The sequence below is a fragment of the Saccopteryx leptura genome, chromosome 3, assembly GCF_036850995.1.
Source record: "Saccopteryx leptura isolate mSacLep1 chromosome 3, mSacLep1_pri_phased_curated, whole genome shotgun sequence".
Taxonomy (NCBI): domain Eukaryota; kingdom Metazoa; phylum Chordata; class Mammalia; order Chiroptera; family Emballonuridae; genus Saccopteryx; species Saccopteryx leptura.
The window spans coordinates 262,565,946-262,587,114 of NC_089505.1; the positions used below are offsets into that span (position 1 = coordinate 262,565,946).

The 21,169-nt window shown below is 40.0% G+C and overlaps 1 protein-coding gene across 1 annotated transcript in view; it reads left to right on the forward strand.

Annotated features, from left to right (window-relative positions):
- CLHC1 (clathrin heavy chain linker domain containing 1) overlaps positions 1-21,169 on the forward strand; it is a 53,753-nt gene that overhangs the window by 11,628 nt on the left and 20,956 nt on the right. The window contains exons 3-8 of the mRNA XM_066372385.1: positions 789-976; positions 4,869-5,002; positions 6,893-7,094; positions 7,198-7,310; positions 8,079-8,157; positions 9,971-10,077. Coding sequence (XP_066228482.1) covers positions 789-976; positions 4,869-5,002; positions 6,893-7,094; positions 7,198-7,310; positions 8,079-8,157; positions 9,971-10,077 — 823 coding nt within the window. The remainder of the gene's footprint in view (positions 1-788; positions 977-4,868; positions 5,003-6,892; positions 7,095-7,197; positions 7,311-8,078; positions 8,158-9,970; positions 10,078-21,169) is intronic.

The following is a 21,169-nucleotide window of genomic DNA, read 5'->3' on the forward strand; positions in this document are numbered from 1 at the left end:
AAATAGCCTGACCAGGAGGTGGCGCAGTGGATAGAGCGTTGGACTGGGATGTGGAAGGACCCAGGTTCAAGACCCCCGAGGTCGCCAGCTTGAGCGCGGGCTCATCTGGCTTGAGCAAAAGCTCACCAGCTTGGACCCAGTGTTACTGGCTCCAGCAAGGGGTTACTCAGTCTGCTGAAGGCCCGCGGTCAAGGCACATATGAGAAAGCAATCAATGAACAACTAAGAAGTCGCAACGCGCAATGAAAAACTAATGATTGATGCTTCTCATCTCTCTCTGTTCCTGTCTGTCTGTCCCTGTCTATCCCTCTGACTCTGTCTCTGTAAAAAAAAAAAAAAAAGTAAAATAAAAAAAAGGGGAGGAGAGAGGGAGGAAGTGGGGCAGGGGAGAAGGAAGGAGGGAGGGAGGAAAACTAGATTTGGAGGTGGTTAAGGGACGATATGTAATTATATTTAAAAGACCCAAAATTGGGATAATTAAACCTGGTATTGGTTTTAACTGGCGTATATGATATGTATGTGTTCATACCAAGAAGAGAAAATATGATCTTTTTTCCTCATATTTAAGTTTGCAGTACTGTAATGATTCACAAAGACCACATATTTAGGAAATATTATCTTTAATATCTAGTCATATTTGTGCAAACTCAAATTTTTAAAATTTTAGACTCTAATTTGCTCATCATGTTTCATTTAAAAAATAATCTATAATGCTGTTTGTAAGGCTTTTGATCGACAGTGTTCTAGAAAAAAAATTCAGTACCATAGGCAGAAAAATCATATTTCAGGTAATAGAATATGTTACTGCATACAAATCCATTCTTACTTCAATCAAAAAAGAATATGATGCCATTATTGAGAAAATAAAGAAAGACCAAAGAACTACATTTTATCTTCATGGAAAACTTAAAGTTTGGGCAGCAGAGCCCACAACATTGGTATATCACAGGAAAAGAATAATCCAACTTGAAGCAAAGTAAGTATATTAGTAAGTAGGTGATCATTAACTAGCTAGTGTAACTATAAACAGTGGTTCTGTCTTTTTGAATTATAATTTTGTTTTAAAGCTATGTTTAATTTTTAATTTTTTAATCTTTATTTTTAATTTATTGTGTTAACATGGTTTCAAGTGTCCGACTCAATATAACACTCTCTACACCTTGCATTGTGCACCCCTCTGGAAGCTATGTTTTCTTGTTACACTTCCTACCAGCTGGAAATGAATATATATATATATATCTCAAATGACTATATATATAGTCTCTATATATATATTTGAAATTACTATATTTTTTGATTAAAGTTATGTTTGAGAATTACATCTCTTCAGATAATTGGTAGTATCACAATGTGAGGGATGCAGGTAGGTGCTCCAGGTAATTTCTTGCTGGAAGATTTGATAGTACAATTTCTTTTTTTTTTTTTTTGTATTTTTCTGAAGCTGGAAACAGGGACGCCCCAGGGGGGCGACGCTCTGCCCATCTGGGGCATTGCTCTGTTGCAATCAGAGCGATTCTAGCGCCTGAGGCAGAGGCTATAGAGCCATCCTCAGCGCCTGGGCCAACTTTGCTCCAATGGAGCCTTGGCTGCAGGAGGGGAAGAGAGAGACAGAGAGAAAGGAGAGGGGGAGGAGTGGAGAAGCAGATGGGCGCTTCTCCTGTGTGCCCTGGCCGGGAATCAAACCCGGGACTCCCACATGCCAGGCCGACGCTCTACCACTGAGCCAACCGGCCAGGGCCTGATAGTACAATTTCATAATTACCATCTGAATTACAGCACTTAATTCTGTGATGTACAAATGTGAGTAACCTACTAGGAAAGGATCAGGTGCTCACTCTTACTGAGTTGTCTCATATTTCCAGTGTTCCTTCCATATGGTAAATGATGGGCACATTATTTTTATAATTTCCAATCAACTTGGAAAATTATGCAAAGTTTGACCTGGTAATATGGCTGGCTGATGCTGAATCTTCCAACTGAGGGAAAATGCGACATAAAACATTTTCTAAAAATATTTCCAAAAGCAATGAGAAGCTGACAAGATAGTAAGAGATCATTAGGGCAAAATCATAATGAAAGACAAAAAAATAGAGGAACACTGAAGCTTCTAAGGTCCTGAGAGCATTTATTCAAATTGGTGATCACACACTTCAGTTTCTAGTGTGGCACGAAAGACAGAGCCCAGAATCTGCCCTAGGGGTGTAGTTGACGGGAAATCCTCCCTGTATAAAGCTGTGATGATAAAGGGCTAGCACTTACAGAGTGAACCAAGGATAAGCTGCCCCAGTCTTGGGGTCTGCATAGAAAATTACCTTCTGCTTAGCAGACTGCTAATAGGAACAGGCCTTATTTTAGGGGTGATGAAATGTTCTGGAACTAGAAATGGTAGTGGTTTCACAACTCTGAATAAATTAAAACTCACTAAATTGTATACCTTACAAGGGTTAGTTTTAAGGAATATGAACTATATGTGAATAAAGCTATTTTAAAAAAAGACATGGAAAACAAGGTGAAAAAGTGATATGTTTAATCACAACTCTAAGAAGATAAATGGGACTGGGATAATATTTGAAGGGGTAAAGGCTGAGAACATTCTAGAACTGGTGGATGATAGCAATTCACTGATATAAAAGGCCCCCAAAATCGCAAGTAAATAATAAATACTCAAGTAGATTTATTATAGTGAAATTGTCAAAGATAGAGATCATAAAAGTAGCTACAGAAAAAGGCAACACTTAGATACTTCTCAATGTGTTGTAGCATATATTGGGATTTAATTCCTTTTTTTGGCTGAATAATATTCCCTTGTATGTATATACTATATTTTGTTTACTTATCTGTTGATGAATACTTGGGTTGTTTCCATTTTTGGCTGTTGTGAATAATGTTACAATGAACATTTATATACAAGTATCTGTGTGGGTCCCTGCTTTCAATTCTTTTGAAAGTCTATTTCCTTTTTTTTTTTTTTTTTTGTATTTTTCTGAAGTTGGAAATGGGGAGGCAGTCAGACAGACTCCCGCATGCGCCCGACCGGTATCCACCCGGCATGCCCACCAGGGGGCGATGCTCTGCCTATCTGGGGCATTGCTCTGTTGCAACCAGAGCCATTCTAGCTCCTGAGGCAGAGGCCATGGAGCCATCCTCAGCGCCCGGGCCAACTTTGCTCCAATGGAGCCTTGGCTGCAGGAGGGGAAGAGAGAGACAGAGAGGAAGGAGAGGGGGAGGGGTGGAGAAGCAGATGGGCGCTTCTCCTGTGTGCCCTGGCCGGGAATCGAACCCGGGACTCCTGCACGCCAGGCCGATGCTCTACCACTGAGCCAACTGGGCAGGGCAAAAGTCTATTTCCTTTTAACATTGCTTTCTTTCACAAGCATAAGTTTACATGGATGAAAGCTGAAAGATATTTCATTTTTGCAGTTCCACTTTCATAAATACTGCAAGCTCTTGTTCTGACCAACCTATAGTTACCAAGAATCAGATACAGACAGCAGTTATCTACTGACACACTTGTTTTCAATTTGCCAAAAACTCTGTGACATTTATTTATCTAATTTATTTTAATTTGTTATTTTCTCCCTGGGCCAACATCTCAGTGATAAGCTAGGAAGTAGACTTCAAATAGTGCTTAAAAGAGGTTTATATCTACTTCTTGGTATTTGAGATCCCCATTTTAGGAGGAATTCAGTTTTATCCCAGAGAAGTGCTACTATTCCTCTAGCTCAGGGGTTGGGAACCTATGGCTCGCGAGCCAGATGTGGCTCTTTTGATGGCTGCATCTGGCTCGCAGACAAATCTTTAATAAAAAAAATAATAACGTTAAAAATATAAAACATTCTCATGTATTAAAATCCATTCATTTCCTACCGCTCATGTTCATGGTTTCAAGTGGCTCGAGCTGTCCTCCAAGACAATAACACCAAATTTTTATTAGATAATGTGTAAGGTACATGGGTTGTTGTATGGCTCTCACAGAATTACATTTTAAAATATGTGGCGTTCATGGCTCTCTCAGCCAAAAAGGTTCCTGACCGCTGCTCTTGCTCTAGGATCAAAATTGCTGTAGTGTGCTGAATAATGGCTCCTAAAGATATCAGGTCCTAATCTGGGGAATCTGTAGATGTTATCTTATTTGGAAAAGGGTCTTTGCAGATGTGATTACATTAAAGATCTTGAGATGGGGAGATTATCTCAGGTTATCCATATGGCAAAAGTGTCACAAGTTTACTAACCTCAGTCACAAGTGTCCTTATTAGAGATGGGCAGAGGGAGTGTTGACAGACAGAGGAGGAGAAGGGAGTGCAGCCACGAAGGCAGAGACTGAAATGATGTGGCCACAGGAGTCCAGCACCCCTCAGCGGCAGGACAAGACAGGAACAGATTCTCCCCCAGCGTGGTCCTGACAACACTTTGAATTTGGGCCAGGGATACTGATTTTGCTGGCATCCAGAACTGTAGAGAATACATTCCTGTTGTTCTAAGCCATCAAGTTTGTGGTCATTTGCAATGGCAGCCCTAAGAAATGAATACAATTACTTACAAAAATAATTTTTAAATTGCAAAGGTAATTTTCACCTTAAAGGAATAGACATGGTACATTGTGGCCAGATTATTATGTTTAACACATACATTTTCAATAAGGTTATGAATCATAGTATTATATTGATGCTCTGAGAGATAACTGTTCCTCACTTGTGAGGTTAGAAAACTTTTGGGGGGGCACTGTTTTATAATCTTCCACCTAAATCTATTATGGTTCAAAATGATAATTAGGCAAAATAAATTAATTATTTAACCTGCTTTATTTTACATTTTAGGATTAAATAAGTTAGTTGATAGAAACATAAGAAAGCCTTTTTGTTTTTCAGAATGAGGGTTATTGAAAGTAATTCTTCAAAGATTCAATTGCAAATAGACAAAGTGAAACAACTTAGGGCAGAGTATGACATAAAAGAAGTAAAACCTTTTACTTTCTGCAAAAATCCTTCAAAACCAATTCCAGGTACTGTGTTTTTTTGTAAAATATTTGAAAGAAATTCTAACTCTTCTCAGTTATTATCTATTACGTGAATGAATATATATGTGCTATGTGTATATCTTCCAAGTATACCAGGACTTAATGTATACTTTACAAACAACTTTAGCCAGGACTCTAGGTAGAAACAAGGGAATGAGAAAACCCTAAAAGATTAAAGGAGTTCCAGTCTGACTGGATTCTGTAAAGTGTAAGGGTTCTTAAAGTGTGGCTCCTGGTCAACAGCAGCATTAATTGGGAACCTTTTAGAAATGCGAATTCTTTGGCCTCACAGCGGACTGACTGCTGTCAGAACTCCAGTGATGGGAATGGGTGGAGGTGGAGGTGGAGGTGGAGCCTAACAGTTTTAACAAGTCCTCCAGGTTGTTCTGATGTCCTCTAGAGTTTGAGAACCCATGGTTAATACATGAAACAACTGTAGTGTGTTAAGTTCTGGTGAATATTATTAATTCATATTGATGAATTTATCAAGGATGTTGAGAGGTTTGTATGATGAATAGATAGAGGAATTACAAATAATTCATCCTGGAGACAAGAAAGTGTTTTGTTTTTTTTTTTTTTTTTTTTTTGGTGTGTGTGTTTTTTAGCGCCCGAGAGAGAGATTGAGAGAGAGACAGGGACAGACAGACAGGAAGGGAGAGAGATGAGAAGCATCAACTCCTAGTCACTGCACCTTAGTTGTTCATTGATTGATTTCTCACATGTGCCTTGACTGGGGGTCTCTAGCTGAGCCAATGACCCCTTGCTCAAGCCAGCGACCATGGGGTCATGTTTATGATCCTGTGCTCAAGCTGGTGAACCCGCAGTCAAGCCAGTGAGCCCGTGCTCAAGCTGGTGACATCAGGGTTTTAAACCTGGGTCTTCAACATCTCAGGTCAACCCTCCATCCACTGCACTATGACCTGGTCAGTCAAAGAAGTCTTTGAGAATAGATAACTATTGAAAACTCTTATGGATTTCAGCTCGTGTTTATCCAGAAGCAGAATCAATAGGTGGAAATTTAGGAAGTTAGATTTTTATTCAATGGAAGAAGTTATGTCTTGAAATAATGAGCTACTCCACACCAGAGGATTTCAACTGAGGTTGAACGATTAGCCAGTGTTTGGTGCGGGCAGGGACTAGATTCCCTTTTAAATATAAATTTATGACTAACAAAACATAAGTAAGATATATATAAATAAGTACAGAATAACTGACAAGTTGATTAAATGCTGAGAGAATTCAGGGTAAGGCAATGATTAAAATTGAATTGAATTAATCCAGGGGAGTTTCTGGAGGAGAATTTTTAGGTATGCCTTTAAAGGCAATAATTAGCCTGAAGGAGAAAGGAAGTCATTTTTAGTGTGTGTGAGTGTGTGTGTATTGTTATGAATAATGAGTAGAAGGCACAATTAGAAAGGGAGAGAGGACTGAAGATATGGCTAGCATTTATAAACTTTGCATTGGAGAGAAGAGCTAGATTACCCTGGGGTTAGCTGTAGTAGTTTAATGGCAGATTTGGTTAAAGAGATATCACTAGGCAGAAATCCTGAATTGGGAGGCAGATACGCTTAGTGTTACTGAATAATAGCAATACTCAGGGGTTTGCAAGATGTGGTGATGAGGTCGTTTAAATTTTCTTTTTTAAGATGCTACGGTTTGGACAATCAGTCTTCCTGTAATCCTCACTGCTATGTTTAAAAACTGCTAGCCATTTAAAATTGTATGCTAATTCTGTTTATGTTCAGTAAACTATAAGCTCATGCTACCATTTCTTAACTATTTTTTGACATAGAGAACTCTCTGACCTATTTTGCTTTTGAGCACAAGAGTCCCACATGTGGCTTGGCTTGTTTGATTTGTTCCCTTTTCCCATAGGTATGACTTTCGAAAAATCCGTCAATTTAGATGCTCTCAATAAATACCTGAAACATCTTGAAGATAAATATGCAGAAATTAAACAACTAATGTCAAAAAAATATGTACCAGCTCAGAAGAAGGCAGATTTAGAGGAGGAAATGATTGTGGTACTAAAACGGCGAGATATAGCTGAAAATCTGAACAAAGAATTACAGTTTCGGTACACAAGTTGATTTCAAGTTTTAAGCTTTTATTGTGTTTATTCTAATATTTCTCTATGTTATTTTAGGTTCAGTATGTTGTTGATGTTTTTATCTTTATAGTCATCAAAGACTGCAGAATATTTTAAATGCACTTATTTCATGGATAAAATCTGATATGAGCAGCTCATTTCAAAGCTTCCTGAATCAAGCTGAGGAAACTAAAGAAATACACGGTAGTTTGTTTATTTATTTATTTATTTATTTATTTATTTTCATTTTTCCAAAGCTGGAAACGGGGAGGCAGTCAGACAGACTCCCTCGTGCGCCCGACCAGGATCCACCCGGCATGCCCACCGGGGGAGATGCTCTGCCCCTCTGGGGCGTCGCTCTGTTGCATCCAGAGCCATTCTAGCGCCTGAGGCAGAGGCCACAGAGCCATCCTCAGCGCCTGGGCCATCTTTGCTCCAATGGAGCCTCGGCTGCGGGAGGGGAAGAGAGAGACAGAGAGGAAGGCGCGGCGGAGGGGTGGAGAAGCAGATGGGCGCTTCTCCTGTGTGCCCTGGCCAGAAATCGAACCCGGGACTCCTCACGCCAAGCCGACACTCTACCGCTGAGCCAACCGGCCAGGGCCACACGGTAGTTTATTTAAAAAAACATTACTTACCCCTCCCCCCCAGAAAGCTAAAGAGTGGGAATTTTCCTAGGCTGAGTTTAAAGAAAGCAAAAATGTACTATTTCTGTTAGGTCTCTGTTGCCCTATTGGCGTCTTTTTTCAACAGCTGACAGATAATTGGTAAAGAATAGATGTGGGGAGCCACAGATAATATCTGAAAATGTACCTTAAAATAAGGAAGAAAGGGAAAGGGTGGCTACTCAGTTTAGAGGAGGTTGGTGCTATTAGAAACCAGCATTAAGTTGTCGGTATTAAACATCTATATGCTCATTATTTTCTCTTGATTATAACCTTAAATATCATCTGGTGGGTCTTTTGGTATTTATAGTTGACCAAGGCATTTTTGAAGAACTATTCGATCCAGGCAAGGCAAAAGAAGCTGAAATTTTGCTTTACTACATTGAAAGGCAAGTATTTTAAGCTTTGATTTTTTCTTGTTAAAATAATATTGCATTTATTTAATATATATTCAAATACTTATTAAGTACATATTTAATATTTACTTATTAAATGTTTAGCACATTTATTTAGCATCTTGACGAGCTGTAGTGTCTAGCTTTTGTATCTTTAAATTTTTACTCTAGTAGACAAATTAGAAAGTAAGCTAGAATAAAAAAAATAGCTTCTTTGTGAAAAAATACTGTATTGGTAGTCTAGGAAATATTTCAGAGAATATGCGTATATTATAGTTTTGATTTAAATTTTATTTATATATTTCTTGCATTTCCTCACCATCAACTTGGTATTATAAAATGTTTTTTGAGAATGTCTTCTTCTTGAGTCAGATAATCCTAACGGTTAGGACCTAACCAAATTAGTCTTGCTTTTTTCTCACTATTTTCATTCTATTACATATTAAGAAGGTATATTTTTGCTTGATACTTAAGATATTATATATAATATATATTAGAGGCTTAAAGAAATTTAAGACTTTATTCTTTAAGAGATTAATTCATAGGCTATAAAGTCATATGTAATCAACATATGTAATATTCCCAATGTTAAACAGTTTTCATGCTGTTGATTTGCATGTTGATATGTTACTTATTTGTGAAGATTAGTTTGAGAGACAACAAAGCCTGTGTTTTTTCCTTACACTGTATGCTTTTCTAAGTCTACCAACTTTAGATATGAGAGATAAACCCTTGTTGAGGTTAAAAGTTTTCTGTATTTTGCTTAATACAGTGGTAGTCAACCTGGTCCCTACCGCCCACTAGTGGGTGTTCCAGCTTTCAGGGTGGGCGGTAGCTGAGCAACCAAAGTATAAATAAAAAGATAGATTTAACTATAGTAAGTTGTTTTATAAAGATTTATTCTGCCAAACTTAGCGAAAATTTGACATAAAGTACTTGGTAAGTAATTATTATTATACGCTTTAACTTGCTGTAACTCTGCTTTATAAATTTTATAAAGTAAAGTTACTTCCCTACTTTATAAATCACCATTACTGTGGAACCGGTGGGTGGTTAGAAAATTTTACTACTAACAGAGATACAAAAGTGGGCGGTAGGTATAAAAAGGTTGACTACCCATGGCTTAATATTACATTGGTGTTTTTCTTCTCTGGGGTCCCACATTCATTTGCAACACTGTGTAAATCATGTTTGCCATAGTTTTAAATGTGAGGTAAGGGCTTATTTGAAGACATTCTGCCCTAGGAAGATTAGTAGAGGCTTAAGTTATTTGAACTAGTATCCTTTCTGCTTTGTTAGTCTCATATTTACTTGGGAGTCTCATGCCTGGCAGAGCAATTTAGGCTTCTGAAATCCATGGACACCTCTTGATCTTCAACTTAACAGCCTTTGTGTTCAATTAATATTTCCTCTGGGTGAGCCACTTAAGCAGATTGCCCTTTCTTCCCCTGACACCGCCTTTTACCTGGAGACTTTATGAGAGAAAATATCTGAGCTCATTGTAAATTCACTTCATGTTCTGTCCATTTTTTATGGCTTGCTATAAATACTATAGGAATTAAGTACAGGGTCAGGTTCAAAGTCAACTGGCAGGCGAGAGTTTTATTCTGAGGCTACAAATGACAGAATATTAGGGGGAAAAAAGAGAAAGACCATCTTATAGAATATATGAATCTAGTTATAATTTATTGCAACTGCTTTTCTCTATTACTATGTCACTATATTTAGTCTGTATTAGACATTTCTAATCAGTTTTTTTTGTTTATATACAATATTTTTAATGTATAATGAAATACAACGGCTGTAGGTTCAATGAATTAATCTCACTTGGTGAATATGAGAAGGCAGCTTGTTTGGCAGCAAGCAGTCCTAAAAGAATTCTTCAAAACATTGGGACAGTGAATAAATTTAAGGGTAAGCGTTTCTCTCTAAACCTTATATATGTTTGCAAGTTCTACTTTTTCCCCATGATAGAATAGAAAGTTTTGAACTGGGAGATTCCAGTCTTATCTCTCCCATTTACACAGTTCCCTTAGCTGTAACATTAAAAGGTTTGATTAGGTTTTCTAAATTAAATTAGGAAATATTTCAAATATACAGAAAAGTATGGAGAAATATAACAGCCATGCACTCATTAATAAATGTTAATATTTTGTCACATTTGTTCCACTTCCTTTTAAAAATGACTTTGTGTAAGCTGGCATACATACAACAAAGTAAAGTACCCAATCTGATAAGTTTTGACATGTGTACCACCACAGAGTTCCCTTATTTCTCTCAGTGATCCCTCTCTCCCCACCACAGCTTCTTCTCCAGGCCCTAGGCCACCTCTACTCTCTTTTCAGTCTGCTTTGCATTTCCTAGTATTTTATATAAATGAAATTATATAGTAGGTATTCTTTTTTGACTGACTTATTACACTCAGCATAAATATTTTTAACTTAACCCATTTGGTGTATTAATTGATGGTTCATTCTTTTATTTATGAGCAGTATTTCATTGTATGACTACAAACCCTTTATCAGATAAATGATTTGCAGGTGTTTTCTCTAGTCTCTGGCTTGTCTTCTAATTCTCTTAACAGTATCTTTTTTTTATATATAAATTTTTATTAATTTTAATGAGGTCACATCAACAAATCAGGGTACATATGTTCAAAGAAAACATGTCCAGGTTATCTTGTCATTCAATTATGTTGCATATCCATCGCCCAAAGTCAGCCTTCTATCTAGTTTTCTTTGTGCCCCTCTCCCTCCCCTTTCCCTCTCCCTCTCCCTCTTCCCCCCCCATAACCCCCACACTCTTGTCCATGTCTCTTAGTCTCGTTTTTATGTCCCACCAATGTATGGAATCATACAATTCTTAGTTTTTTCTGATTTACTTATTTCACTCCGTATAATGTTATCAAGATCCAACCATTTTGTTGTAAATGATCCGATGTCATCATTTCTTATGGCTGAGTAGTATTCCATAGTGTATATGTGCCACATCTTCTTTATCCAGTCATCTATTTTTTTTTTTTTTCCTGAAGCTGGAAATGGGGAGGCAGTCAGACAGACTCCCGCATGCGCCTGACCAGGATCCACCCGGCACGCCCACCAGGGGGCGATGCTCTGCCCATCCGGGGCGTCGCTCTGTTGTGACCAGAGCCACTCAAGCGCCTGGGGCAGAGGCCAAGGAGCCATCCCCAGTGCCCGGGCCATCTTTTGCTCCAATGGAGCCTTGGCTGCGGGAGGGGAAGAGAGAGACAGAGAGGAAGGAGAGGGGGAGGGGGAGGGGTGGATAAGCAGTTGGGCGCCTCTAAGCAGTTGGGCGCCTCTAAGCAGTTGGGCGCCTCTCCTGTGTGCCCTGGCCGGGAATCGAACCTGGGACTTCCGCACACCAGGCCGACGCTCTACCACTGAGCCAACCGGCAAGGGCCTATCCAGTCATCTATTGAAGGGCTTTTTGGTTGTTTCCATGTCTTGGCCACTGTGAACAATGTTGCAATGAACATAGGGCTACATGTGTCTTTACGTATCAATGTCTCTGAGTTTTGGGGTATATACCCAGTAGAGGGATTGCTGGGTCATAAGGTAGTTCTTTCTAAGGGTAGAAGTCTTTAATTTTCTTGAAGTCCAATTTGAGAATTTTTCTGTTATGGATCGTTATGTTAGTATCATACCTAAGAAATCTGTGCCTAATCTTCAGAGATATTTCTCCTAATTTTTTTAATAAGGATTTTTATTTTTATCTTTTTTTTAGCCAGAAAGAGAGAGACAGACAAAAAGAAAGGAAAGGATAGAGATGAGAAACATCAACTCATAGTTGTGTCACTTTAGTTGTTCATTGATCACTTCTCATACATACCTTGACCAGGGGGCTCTAGCCGAGTCAGTGACCCCTTGTTCAAGCCAGTGATCTTGGGCTCAAGCCATTGACCATGGGATATCTGTGATCCTATGCTCAAGCCAGCAACCCCATACTTAAGTTGGTGAGCCTGTGCTCAAGCTTCATGAGAGCCCTTGCGTTTCAAACCTTGGACCTCAGGGTCCCAGGTAATTACTCTATACACTCTGCCACCTATATATCTTTTCTTTTATGGCTGTACTTTTGCTGTTGCATCTTTTCTTTTATGGCTGTGCTTTTGCTGTTATATCTTTTCTTTTATGGCTGTTCTTTTGCTGTTGTATCTTTTCTTTTATGGCTGTGCTTTTTGCTGTTGTATCTTTTCTTTTATGGCTGTACTTTTGCTGTTGTATCTTTTCTTTTATGGCTGTGCTTTTGCTGTTGTATCTAAGGATTCTTTACCTAAATTAAGATACTGTGTTTTCTTCTAAGAGTTTTATATATTTAGGTCTGTGACCTACTTTGAATTAATTTTTGCATATTGTGTGAGGTAGGGGTCATATGCATTTCTTTGCATATTGGTGTGTAGTTTTCCCAGCATCATTTGTTAAGAAAAGGACTTTTCTTTAACCATTGAATTTTTTGGCCCCTTTGGCAAAAATCAATTGACCAGCGTTTATTTCTTTCTTTATTTTTTATTAATTCTAATTTATTATATTAACATGGATTCAAGTGTCCCACTGAATATAACTCCCTCACCCCCACCCCCATGTTCCCCATTACACCCCTTTGCCCCCCTCCCCCTAACTCCCTCCTCCCTTCCCACTGGGATTTGCTGTCCTGTTATCTGTATCTCTGTTATGTATATATAATTTCACAAATCCCTTTACCTTCTCTGATCCCATCCCCTCATCTCCCTTGTCTCTGACAGCTGTACCTCTGGTTCCTGTGACCCCACTTCTGCCTCTATTTTGTTCCTCAGTTCACTTTGTTCATTAGATTCCACATATAAGTGAGATCATATGATATTTGTCATTCTCTGCCTGGCTTATTTCACTTAGCATAATAGTCTCCAGGTCCATCCATGCAAAAGGTAAGATTTCCTTCTATTTTATGGCCATGTAGTAGTCCATTGTGTACATGTACCACCACTTTTTAATCCACTCGTTCACTGACGGACACTTGGGCTGTTTCCAGATTTTGGCTATTGTAAACAATGCTGCAATAAACATGGGGGTGCATTTTTTCTTTTGAAACAGTGATTTTGTTTTAGGATATATTCCTAATAGTGGGATAGCTGGGTCAAAAGGCAGGTCCATTTTTAATTTTTTGAGGAAACACCACAATGTTTTCCATAGTGGCTGTACAAGTCTGCATTCCCACCAGCAGTGCAGGAGGGTTCCCTTTTCTCCACATCCTCACCAGCACTTACTGTGTGTTGATTTGTTAATGAGTGCCATTCTGACAGGTGTGAGGTGGTATCTCATTGTGGTGTTAATTTGTATTTCTCTGATGATTAGTGATATTGAACATTTTCTCATATGCCTATTTGCCACCTGTCTATCCTCTTTGGAGAAGTGTCTGTTTAGTTTCTTTGCCCATTTTTAAATTGGATTGTTTAACTTTCTGGCGTTCAGTTTTAGAAGTTCTTTATACATTTTTGTTATTAATCCCTTATCGGACATATTGGCGAGTATGTTCTCCCATTGTGTGGTTTGTCTTTTTATTTTGTTAATGGTGTCTTTTCCTGTACAAAAGCTTTTTATTTTGATATAGTCCCATTTGTTTATTTTGTCCTTTATTTCACTTGCCCATGGAGATATATAGGCAAAAATATTGCTAACGAGAGATATCAGAGAGTTTACTGCCTATATTTTCTTCCAAGATGTTTATGGTTTCATGACTTACATTTAAGTTTTTTATCCATTTTGAGTTTATTTTTGTGAATGGTGTAATTTGGTGGTCTAGTTTAATTTTTTTGCATGTACCTGTCTAATTTTCCCAACACCATTTATTAGAGACTGTCTTTACTCTGTTGTATGCTCTTACCTCCTTTGTCAAATATCAATTGACCATAAAAGCGTAGTTTTATTTCTGGGTTCTCTGTTCTGTCTCATTGATCTATATGCCTGTTTTTATGCCAATACCATGCTGTTTTCATTACAATGGACATGTAGTATAACTTGATATCAGGAGGTGTGATACCTCCCACTTTATTCTTTATTTTCAAGATTGCTGAGGCCTTTTCTAGCTTCTTAAGGTATGCTTGTAATGCTATGAACTTCTCTCTTAGTATTGCTTTTGCTGCGTCCCATAAATTTTGAGTTGTTGTATGCTCATTATTATTCGTTACTAGAAATTTTTAAATTTCTTCTTTGATCTTATTGTTAACCCATTCATTATTTAATAACATGCTATTTAGTTTCAAAGTTTGAATATTTTTCAGTTTTTCTGTTGTGGTTGATTTCTAGTGTCATACCATTATGATCAGAGAAAATGCTTGATATGATTTCAATCTTCTTAAATTTGTTGAGACAGCTTATGTGCACTAACATGTGGTCTATCCTAGAGAATGTACCATGAGCACTTGAAAAGAATGTATATTCTGCTGCTTTAGGGTGAACGGTTCTGAACATATTCATTAAATCAAGTTGAACTAGTGCAGTGGTAGTCAACCTGGTCCCTACCGCCCACTAGTGGGTGTGCCAGCTTTCATGGTGGGCGGTAGCTGAGCAACCAAAGTGTAAATAAAAAGATAGATTTAACTATAGTATGTTGTTTTGTAAAGATTTATTCTGCCAAACTTAGCAAAAATCTGACATAAAGTACTTGGTAAGTAATTATTATTCTATGCTTTAACTTGCTATAACTCTGCTTTATAAATTTTATAAAGTAAAGTTACTTCCCTACTTTATAAATCACCATTACTGTGGAACCGGTGGGCAGTTAGAAAATTTTACTACTAACAGAGATACAAAAGTGGGCGGTAGGTATAAAAAGGTTGAATACCCCTGATCTAGTGTGTCCTTTAAGTCTGCTGTTTCTTTGTTAATTTTCTTTCTTGAGGATCATTCTAGTGATGTTAGTGGGGTATTGAAATCCCCTACTATTATAGTATTGCTGTTGATCTTGCTCTTTAAGTCCATCAAAGTCTGCTTTATATATCATACTTAGATGCTTCTATATTAGGTGCATAGATATTTATAATGGTTATATCTTCCTGTTGGATTGCTCCCTTTATCATTATGTGGTTGACCTCCTTTATCTTTTACTATAGCCTTTGTTTTAAAGTTCATTTTGTGTGATATAAGTATTGCTACCCTAGCTTTTTTTTTATTTCCATTTGCATGAAATATTTTTTCCATCCTTTTACCTTCAGTCAAAGTGCATCTTTTGTTTTAAGATGTGTCTCTTGCCTGATTAGGTGGTGGCACAGGTGGAGAGACCATCAGACTGGGATGCTGAGAACCCAGGTTCGAGACTCTGAGGTTGCCAGCTTGAGCACAGGCTCATCTGGTTTCAGCAAGGCTCACCAGCTTGAGCCCAGGGTCGCTGGCTTGAGCAAGGGGTCACTCAGTCTGCTGTAGTACCCCAGTCAAGGCAATATGAGAAATCAATCAATGAACAACTAAGAAACTGCATCGAAGAATTGATGTTTCTCATCTCTCTTCCTTCCTGTCTGTCTGTCCCTATCTCTCCTTCTCTCTGACTATCTCTGTCTCTGCCACAAAAAAAGATGTGTCTCTTGTAGACAGCATATATATGATCCTGTTTTCTTATCCACACAGCTACCCTATGTCTTTTGATTGGCTCATTTAATCCCTTTACATTTAAGGTTATTATTGATATGTAGTTGTTTATTGCCATTTTATTTTTTAAAGCTGTATTCCTCTTTTGCTATATTCTTTTCCTTCTTTGATCTGTTTACAACAAGCCCCTTAACATTTCTTGCAGCATTGGTTTGGTTGTAATGAATTCCTTGAGATTTTTTTTTGTCTGGGAAGCTTTTTATTTCTTCTTCAATTTTAAATGATAGCCTTGTTGGATAAAGTAGTCTTGGTTGTAGGTTCTTGTTCTGCATTACTTTGAATATTTCTTACCATTCCCTTCTGGCCTCAAGTGTTTCTGTTGAGAAGTCAGATGTCATCCTTATGGGGGGCTCCTTTGTAGGTGATAGCCTTTTTTTCTCTAGCAGCTTTTAATATTTTCTCTTTATCACTTAGCTATGGTATTTTAATTATGATGTGTTTTGGTGTAGATTTTTTTGGGTTTCTCTTTAATGGAATTCTCTGTGCTTCTTGAACTTGTGTGGCTTTTTCCTGCATCAATTTAGGGAAGTTTTTAGCTATGATTTGATTGAATAAAGTCTCTCTCCCTTGTTCTTTCTCTTGTTCTTCAGGAAGCCTTATAATGTGGATGGTATTTCTCTTCATGTTGTCACAGAGCTCTCTTAAAGTTTCCTCAGACATATTGAGTTTCTTTTCTTTATGCTGCTCTGCTTCTGTGCCTTCGTTTATCTTGTCTTCTAACTTGCTGTTTCGATCCTCAGCTTCATCCATCCTGCTTTTAATTCCTTCCATTTTGTCTTCATTTCTGATATTGTTATTATCATTTCTGACTGATTCTTTTTTATTATTTCAATGTCCTTTTTTATACTTGCTATCTCTTTATTTAGTTGTTCATTATGACCATCTATTGTTGTTGTAAGATCTCTGAGCATCCTTACGATCATTATTTTAAACTCTGCATCTGGTAATTTGGTTATATCTGACTCATTCAAGTTCTTTTCTGGGGATTTCTCTTGATTCAATTGGGTTGCATTTCTCTGCCTTCCCATTTTATCTGTGTATAAGAAGGGTGTGCCCATGTGCCCACTGGAGTCCAATGGATGTGGCCTCTGTGTTCCCTAGGTGTGGTCTGTCTGCAGGTCCACCACCCCCTCTGCTGCTGCCTTGGGTGTTCGCATATGGGCTTTGCTGGCGTCTGCCAGCTGTGCCTGTTGCTGTGGTTTCCACCTCTCCTCCACAGGAGGGGCTGTGTTCACGAGCCTTGGTCTACAAGCCTTGGCCTTCGCTTTGCTCCCGCGGGTGGGGCTGTGTGCCACGCCTGGGGCCACAAGCCTTGACACTGTGGGTAGTGTTGAGCACCTTTGCTAGCTGTGGGTCTTCGCCTGGCCCCTGTGGGTGGAGCTTTGCTCGCGAGTCCGGCCGCAAGCCATGGCTCTGTGGGCCGGCGCTCAGCCGCAGGTCTCTGCAGTTCCCAGGCTTTCGCCTTTCCCCAGTGGGCGCGATTGCAGGCGGGCCCGCATCTGGCTGACCACTTTTGTGCACCCCTTCTGCCTTTGCTGGGTGATACTGAGCTCACGCTAAGCCTCAGTCATGGCCGGCCCAGCTTCCACCCCTGCTAACAGGACCACACTTTCGCATGCTGGCCGCCGCCTGCCCTCCGGTGAGCCCTCAGCAGTGTGGGTGTGGGTGCTGCAGCTTAGACCCTAGCACTCAATACTGTATTCCTATATTCCTTAAGGCTCCCTTCTTCTAAGCGACTCTGCTCTGAGTGCTGCAGAAGAGCTTGTTTGGCTGGTGTCCTGGTTCCCTTTGCTAGTATTGCTGGTTCCGGGGAAAATATTCACTTCAGATTTGGGGGGTGACTCAGCCCACAGGTTAGGGTAGCTGTTCCTCAAAGTGTTTCTGCCTCCTAGATTACACTCTCTTCCTGCTACTCCGGTCATGTCCTCTCTCCCTGTCCCCCAGAGCCCCAGGTGAGTGGTTGTGAGAGAGCTTTTCTGCGCGGTCCCTTTAAGAAGAATCCTGGGTCTGAGAAATCTGTCTTTCTCACAAACAGTAATCTGACTTGTTTTGCAGCTAAATACTGTCCATACACTTCTTCTAGGCTTTGGGGCTGCAGGCTGGGGTTTTGTTCCTGGGGCCCAGGGCCCTCCCCTCTCTGCTAAACTCACTTCCCACCATGCGAGTCTCTCCGGGCTGCCATTTGCTCCCGGGAGCTGGGCAGCCCTCTCCACGTTTCCGCTTTTCCTACCAGTCTCAGTGTGGCTTCTTCAGTGTTCCTTGGTTAAAGAGTCCTCTTAGTTTAGTCCAAAGTTGGTTTTTCCAGATGATGGTTCTTAAAATTAGTTTGTAATCCACTTTGGTTCTGGGAGGTGGAAGTTGGTATGTCCGCCTACTCCATCGCCATCTTGCCGCCCCACTCACTCTTCTTTCTTTAGGCCTAGCTCTTGCAACTTTTAGTATTCTTTCTTTGTCTCTTAATTTGGCATTTTAATTATGATGTGTCTTGGTGTAGGCCTCCTTGGGTTCACTTTAATGGGACTCTGTGCTTCTTGAACTTGTGTGACTTTTTCCTTCATCAATTTAGTGAAATTTTCGGCTATGATTTTTTCAAACAGGTTCTCTATCCCTTGTTCATTCTCTTCTCCTTCAGGAACTCCTATGATATGGATATTGTTTCTCTTCATGTTGTCACAGAGGTTTCTTAGAGTTCCCTCAGTCTTCTTGAGCCTCCTTTCATTTTGCTGCTCTACTTCTGTGCTTATATTTATCTTGTCTTCTAAATCGTTGATTCAATTTTTTGCTTCCTCCAGCCTGCTGTTGATTCCTTCTAGTGCAGTCTTTATTTCTCATATTGTATTTGTCATTTCTGATTGGTTCTTTTTTATGATTTCAGTGTTCTTTTTGATGTTTTCTATCTCTTTCTTTAGGTGCTCATTATGTCCATCCATTGTTGCTCTAAGATCCTTGAACTTCCTAAAAATCATTATTTCAAACTCTGCATTTGCTAGTTTGGTTTCTTCCATTTCATTTAGTTCTTTTTCTGGGGATTTTTCTTATTGATTCATTTGGGTCACATTTCTTTGTCTACCCATTTTGTCTGTGTATGGACTCCTTTGGGCGTGCTGCTTATGTAGCTAGCTGAGTCTGTGGTTGGTGCTGTCTGCCACCAGCTACCAGTTATGTTCGTTCTAGATCTTCTTGGGTTGGTATCAGCTGTTATTTGTAACCTACTGTGGGCTACTTGTCTGCAGCTACTGCTCTTTTTGTGTTTGTGTCTGCATTATCTGTGCCTGGGTAGTGTGGAAAAGGCCAACCTGTGTATAAGGATCAGCTTCGTCCTGCTTAGAGCTGACAGCAACTCCGTAAAAGCCCCAAGCTTCGTAAGATTTGCCTCCATTTTTCAGCTGCTCCACCTCCTCTTCCAACTGCCTGGTCTTCCCAGAGTCTTCTTTAGAAAGACTGTAGTGTGGATCCAGGCTGGCCTCACCTAACCAAACCCTCAACAGGTTGCAATCTTGTTAGGTTCAGGCAGCTGGGATTGGGAATACAACATTAGTGGGTCCCCCTACTTTAGGGGTCTCTTGGGCAGGGATTATGGCCCCTACTCCAGAGACTAATCCCCCAGCCACTGCTGGGTACTCAAATCTTATTTCTTTCCAGCAAGGTGAGCAGCAGGTTCAGATCAAGTGGGGCCAACAGTCCCCTCTGCAGAAGTTCTTATAGCTGATGAGACACTGGTCTCAAGGAGAAAGGCAGAGAGTTTTCTCCTGGGACTGACTGTGCCTTCAGAAAGTGGCTAATCTTCTTAACCAGATTCAACAGTATGCTCACAGGGACTCACACTTTAAATGTCCATGCTCTAAGCCTTTCTCCCTTCTCCCTGTGGAATTTTGCCCTGCAGGGCAGGATATCTAGCACCAGGCCAGCTTACTGTGAAGCTCTACCAGGGGTCCCCAAACTTTTTACACAGAGGGCCAGTTCACTGTCGCTCAGACCGTTGGAGGGCCACCACATACAGTGCTCCTCTCATTGACCACCAATGAAAGAGGTGGCCCTTCCAGAAGTGCGGTGGGGGGACAGATAAATGGCCTCAGGGGGCTGCATGCAGCCCGCGGGCCATAGTTTGGGGACGCCTGCTCTACCCTATCCAGTGCAAATGAACCACTGTTCTGGTCCTGATCACAGAGAGCAGAACTCACTTCAGCTGGGCCAGGTGTGAGGAGCCCTTCCTTAGAATACCACTCTAGCAAGAGTTGTTAGGTCCTGAACCGATGCTCTCTGCAGCTAGCCACTGGATGTGCCAGCCCTGGAGCTCCCTGGCAGGAACCCTGCACAGACCAGTGGGAAATACTGCCCATGACTGACCCTCAACAACCTTCTTGGAGCTACAAGCAATCTGGGTCTGGGGAAAGTCCACTTAAAAGTCCAAGGTTCCCTGAGTCTGTCCTTTTGCAGCTTCTGTCTGCTGGCTACTTGTTGGAATCAGCCACTGAATAAACCTCTGCTAGAGTCTAGAGCCTGGGGAACTAAGGGATTAGAAAGGGTGTTGGGTGTTGCTTCACCCCTTGGCCCCAGAAGTCAGTCTGTCTAGACTTTTTTCACAGACCTCAGTAGGCTGTGGCCCTAGGAGTCTGGTAGGTGTGGCCTCTGAGACCCAGAAGTGTGGCCTGCCTGCTCTTCTGACAGTTTCTACTGAGTCTCCTGTGAGGTGAAAGCACCAGTCTGAGAGTTGGGAGCGTGTGGGAGACCGCTCCACCAGTATTTATTTCTGAGCTCTTAATTCTGTTCTGTTGTTCATTTAGAGTCTAAATGTTCATCCTATGCCAATATCATACTACAGTGGTACCTTGAGATACGAACAGAGCAACAGACAATTTTTTTTTTTAAAGATACGAGCTGCGACTCGGTCCATATTTTTTTTCGAGATCCAAACGAAATTCCAAGATACAAGTAATGATTCAGGAAGCTGCCGCTATTTGGTGCGTTGGCACATGGGTCCAGTATCAGCAGTTTGGTATACGAGTTGACTGACTTACAAGCTTGGTTACAGAACGAATTTAATTTGTATCTCAAGGTACCACTGTATTTTGTCATCTTTTTTTATTTTTATTTATTTATTCATTTTAGAGAAGAGAGAGAGAGAGAGAGAGAGAGAAGGGGGGAGGAGCAGGAAGCATCGACTCCCATATGTGCCTTGACCGGGGAAGCCCGGGGTTTTTTTGAACCGGCATCCTCAGCATTCCAGGTTGACTCTTGATACACTGGGCCACCACAGGTCAGGCTGTATTTTGATTAGTATGGTTTTCTAGTACATTTTGGTATTGGAAATGTTAGTTCATCTTTATTTATTTATTTATTTATTTATTTATTTATTTATTTATTTATTT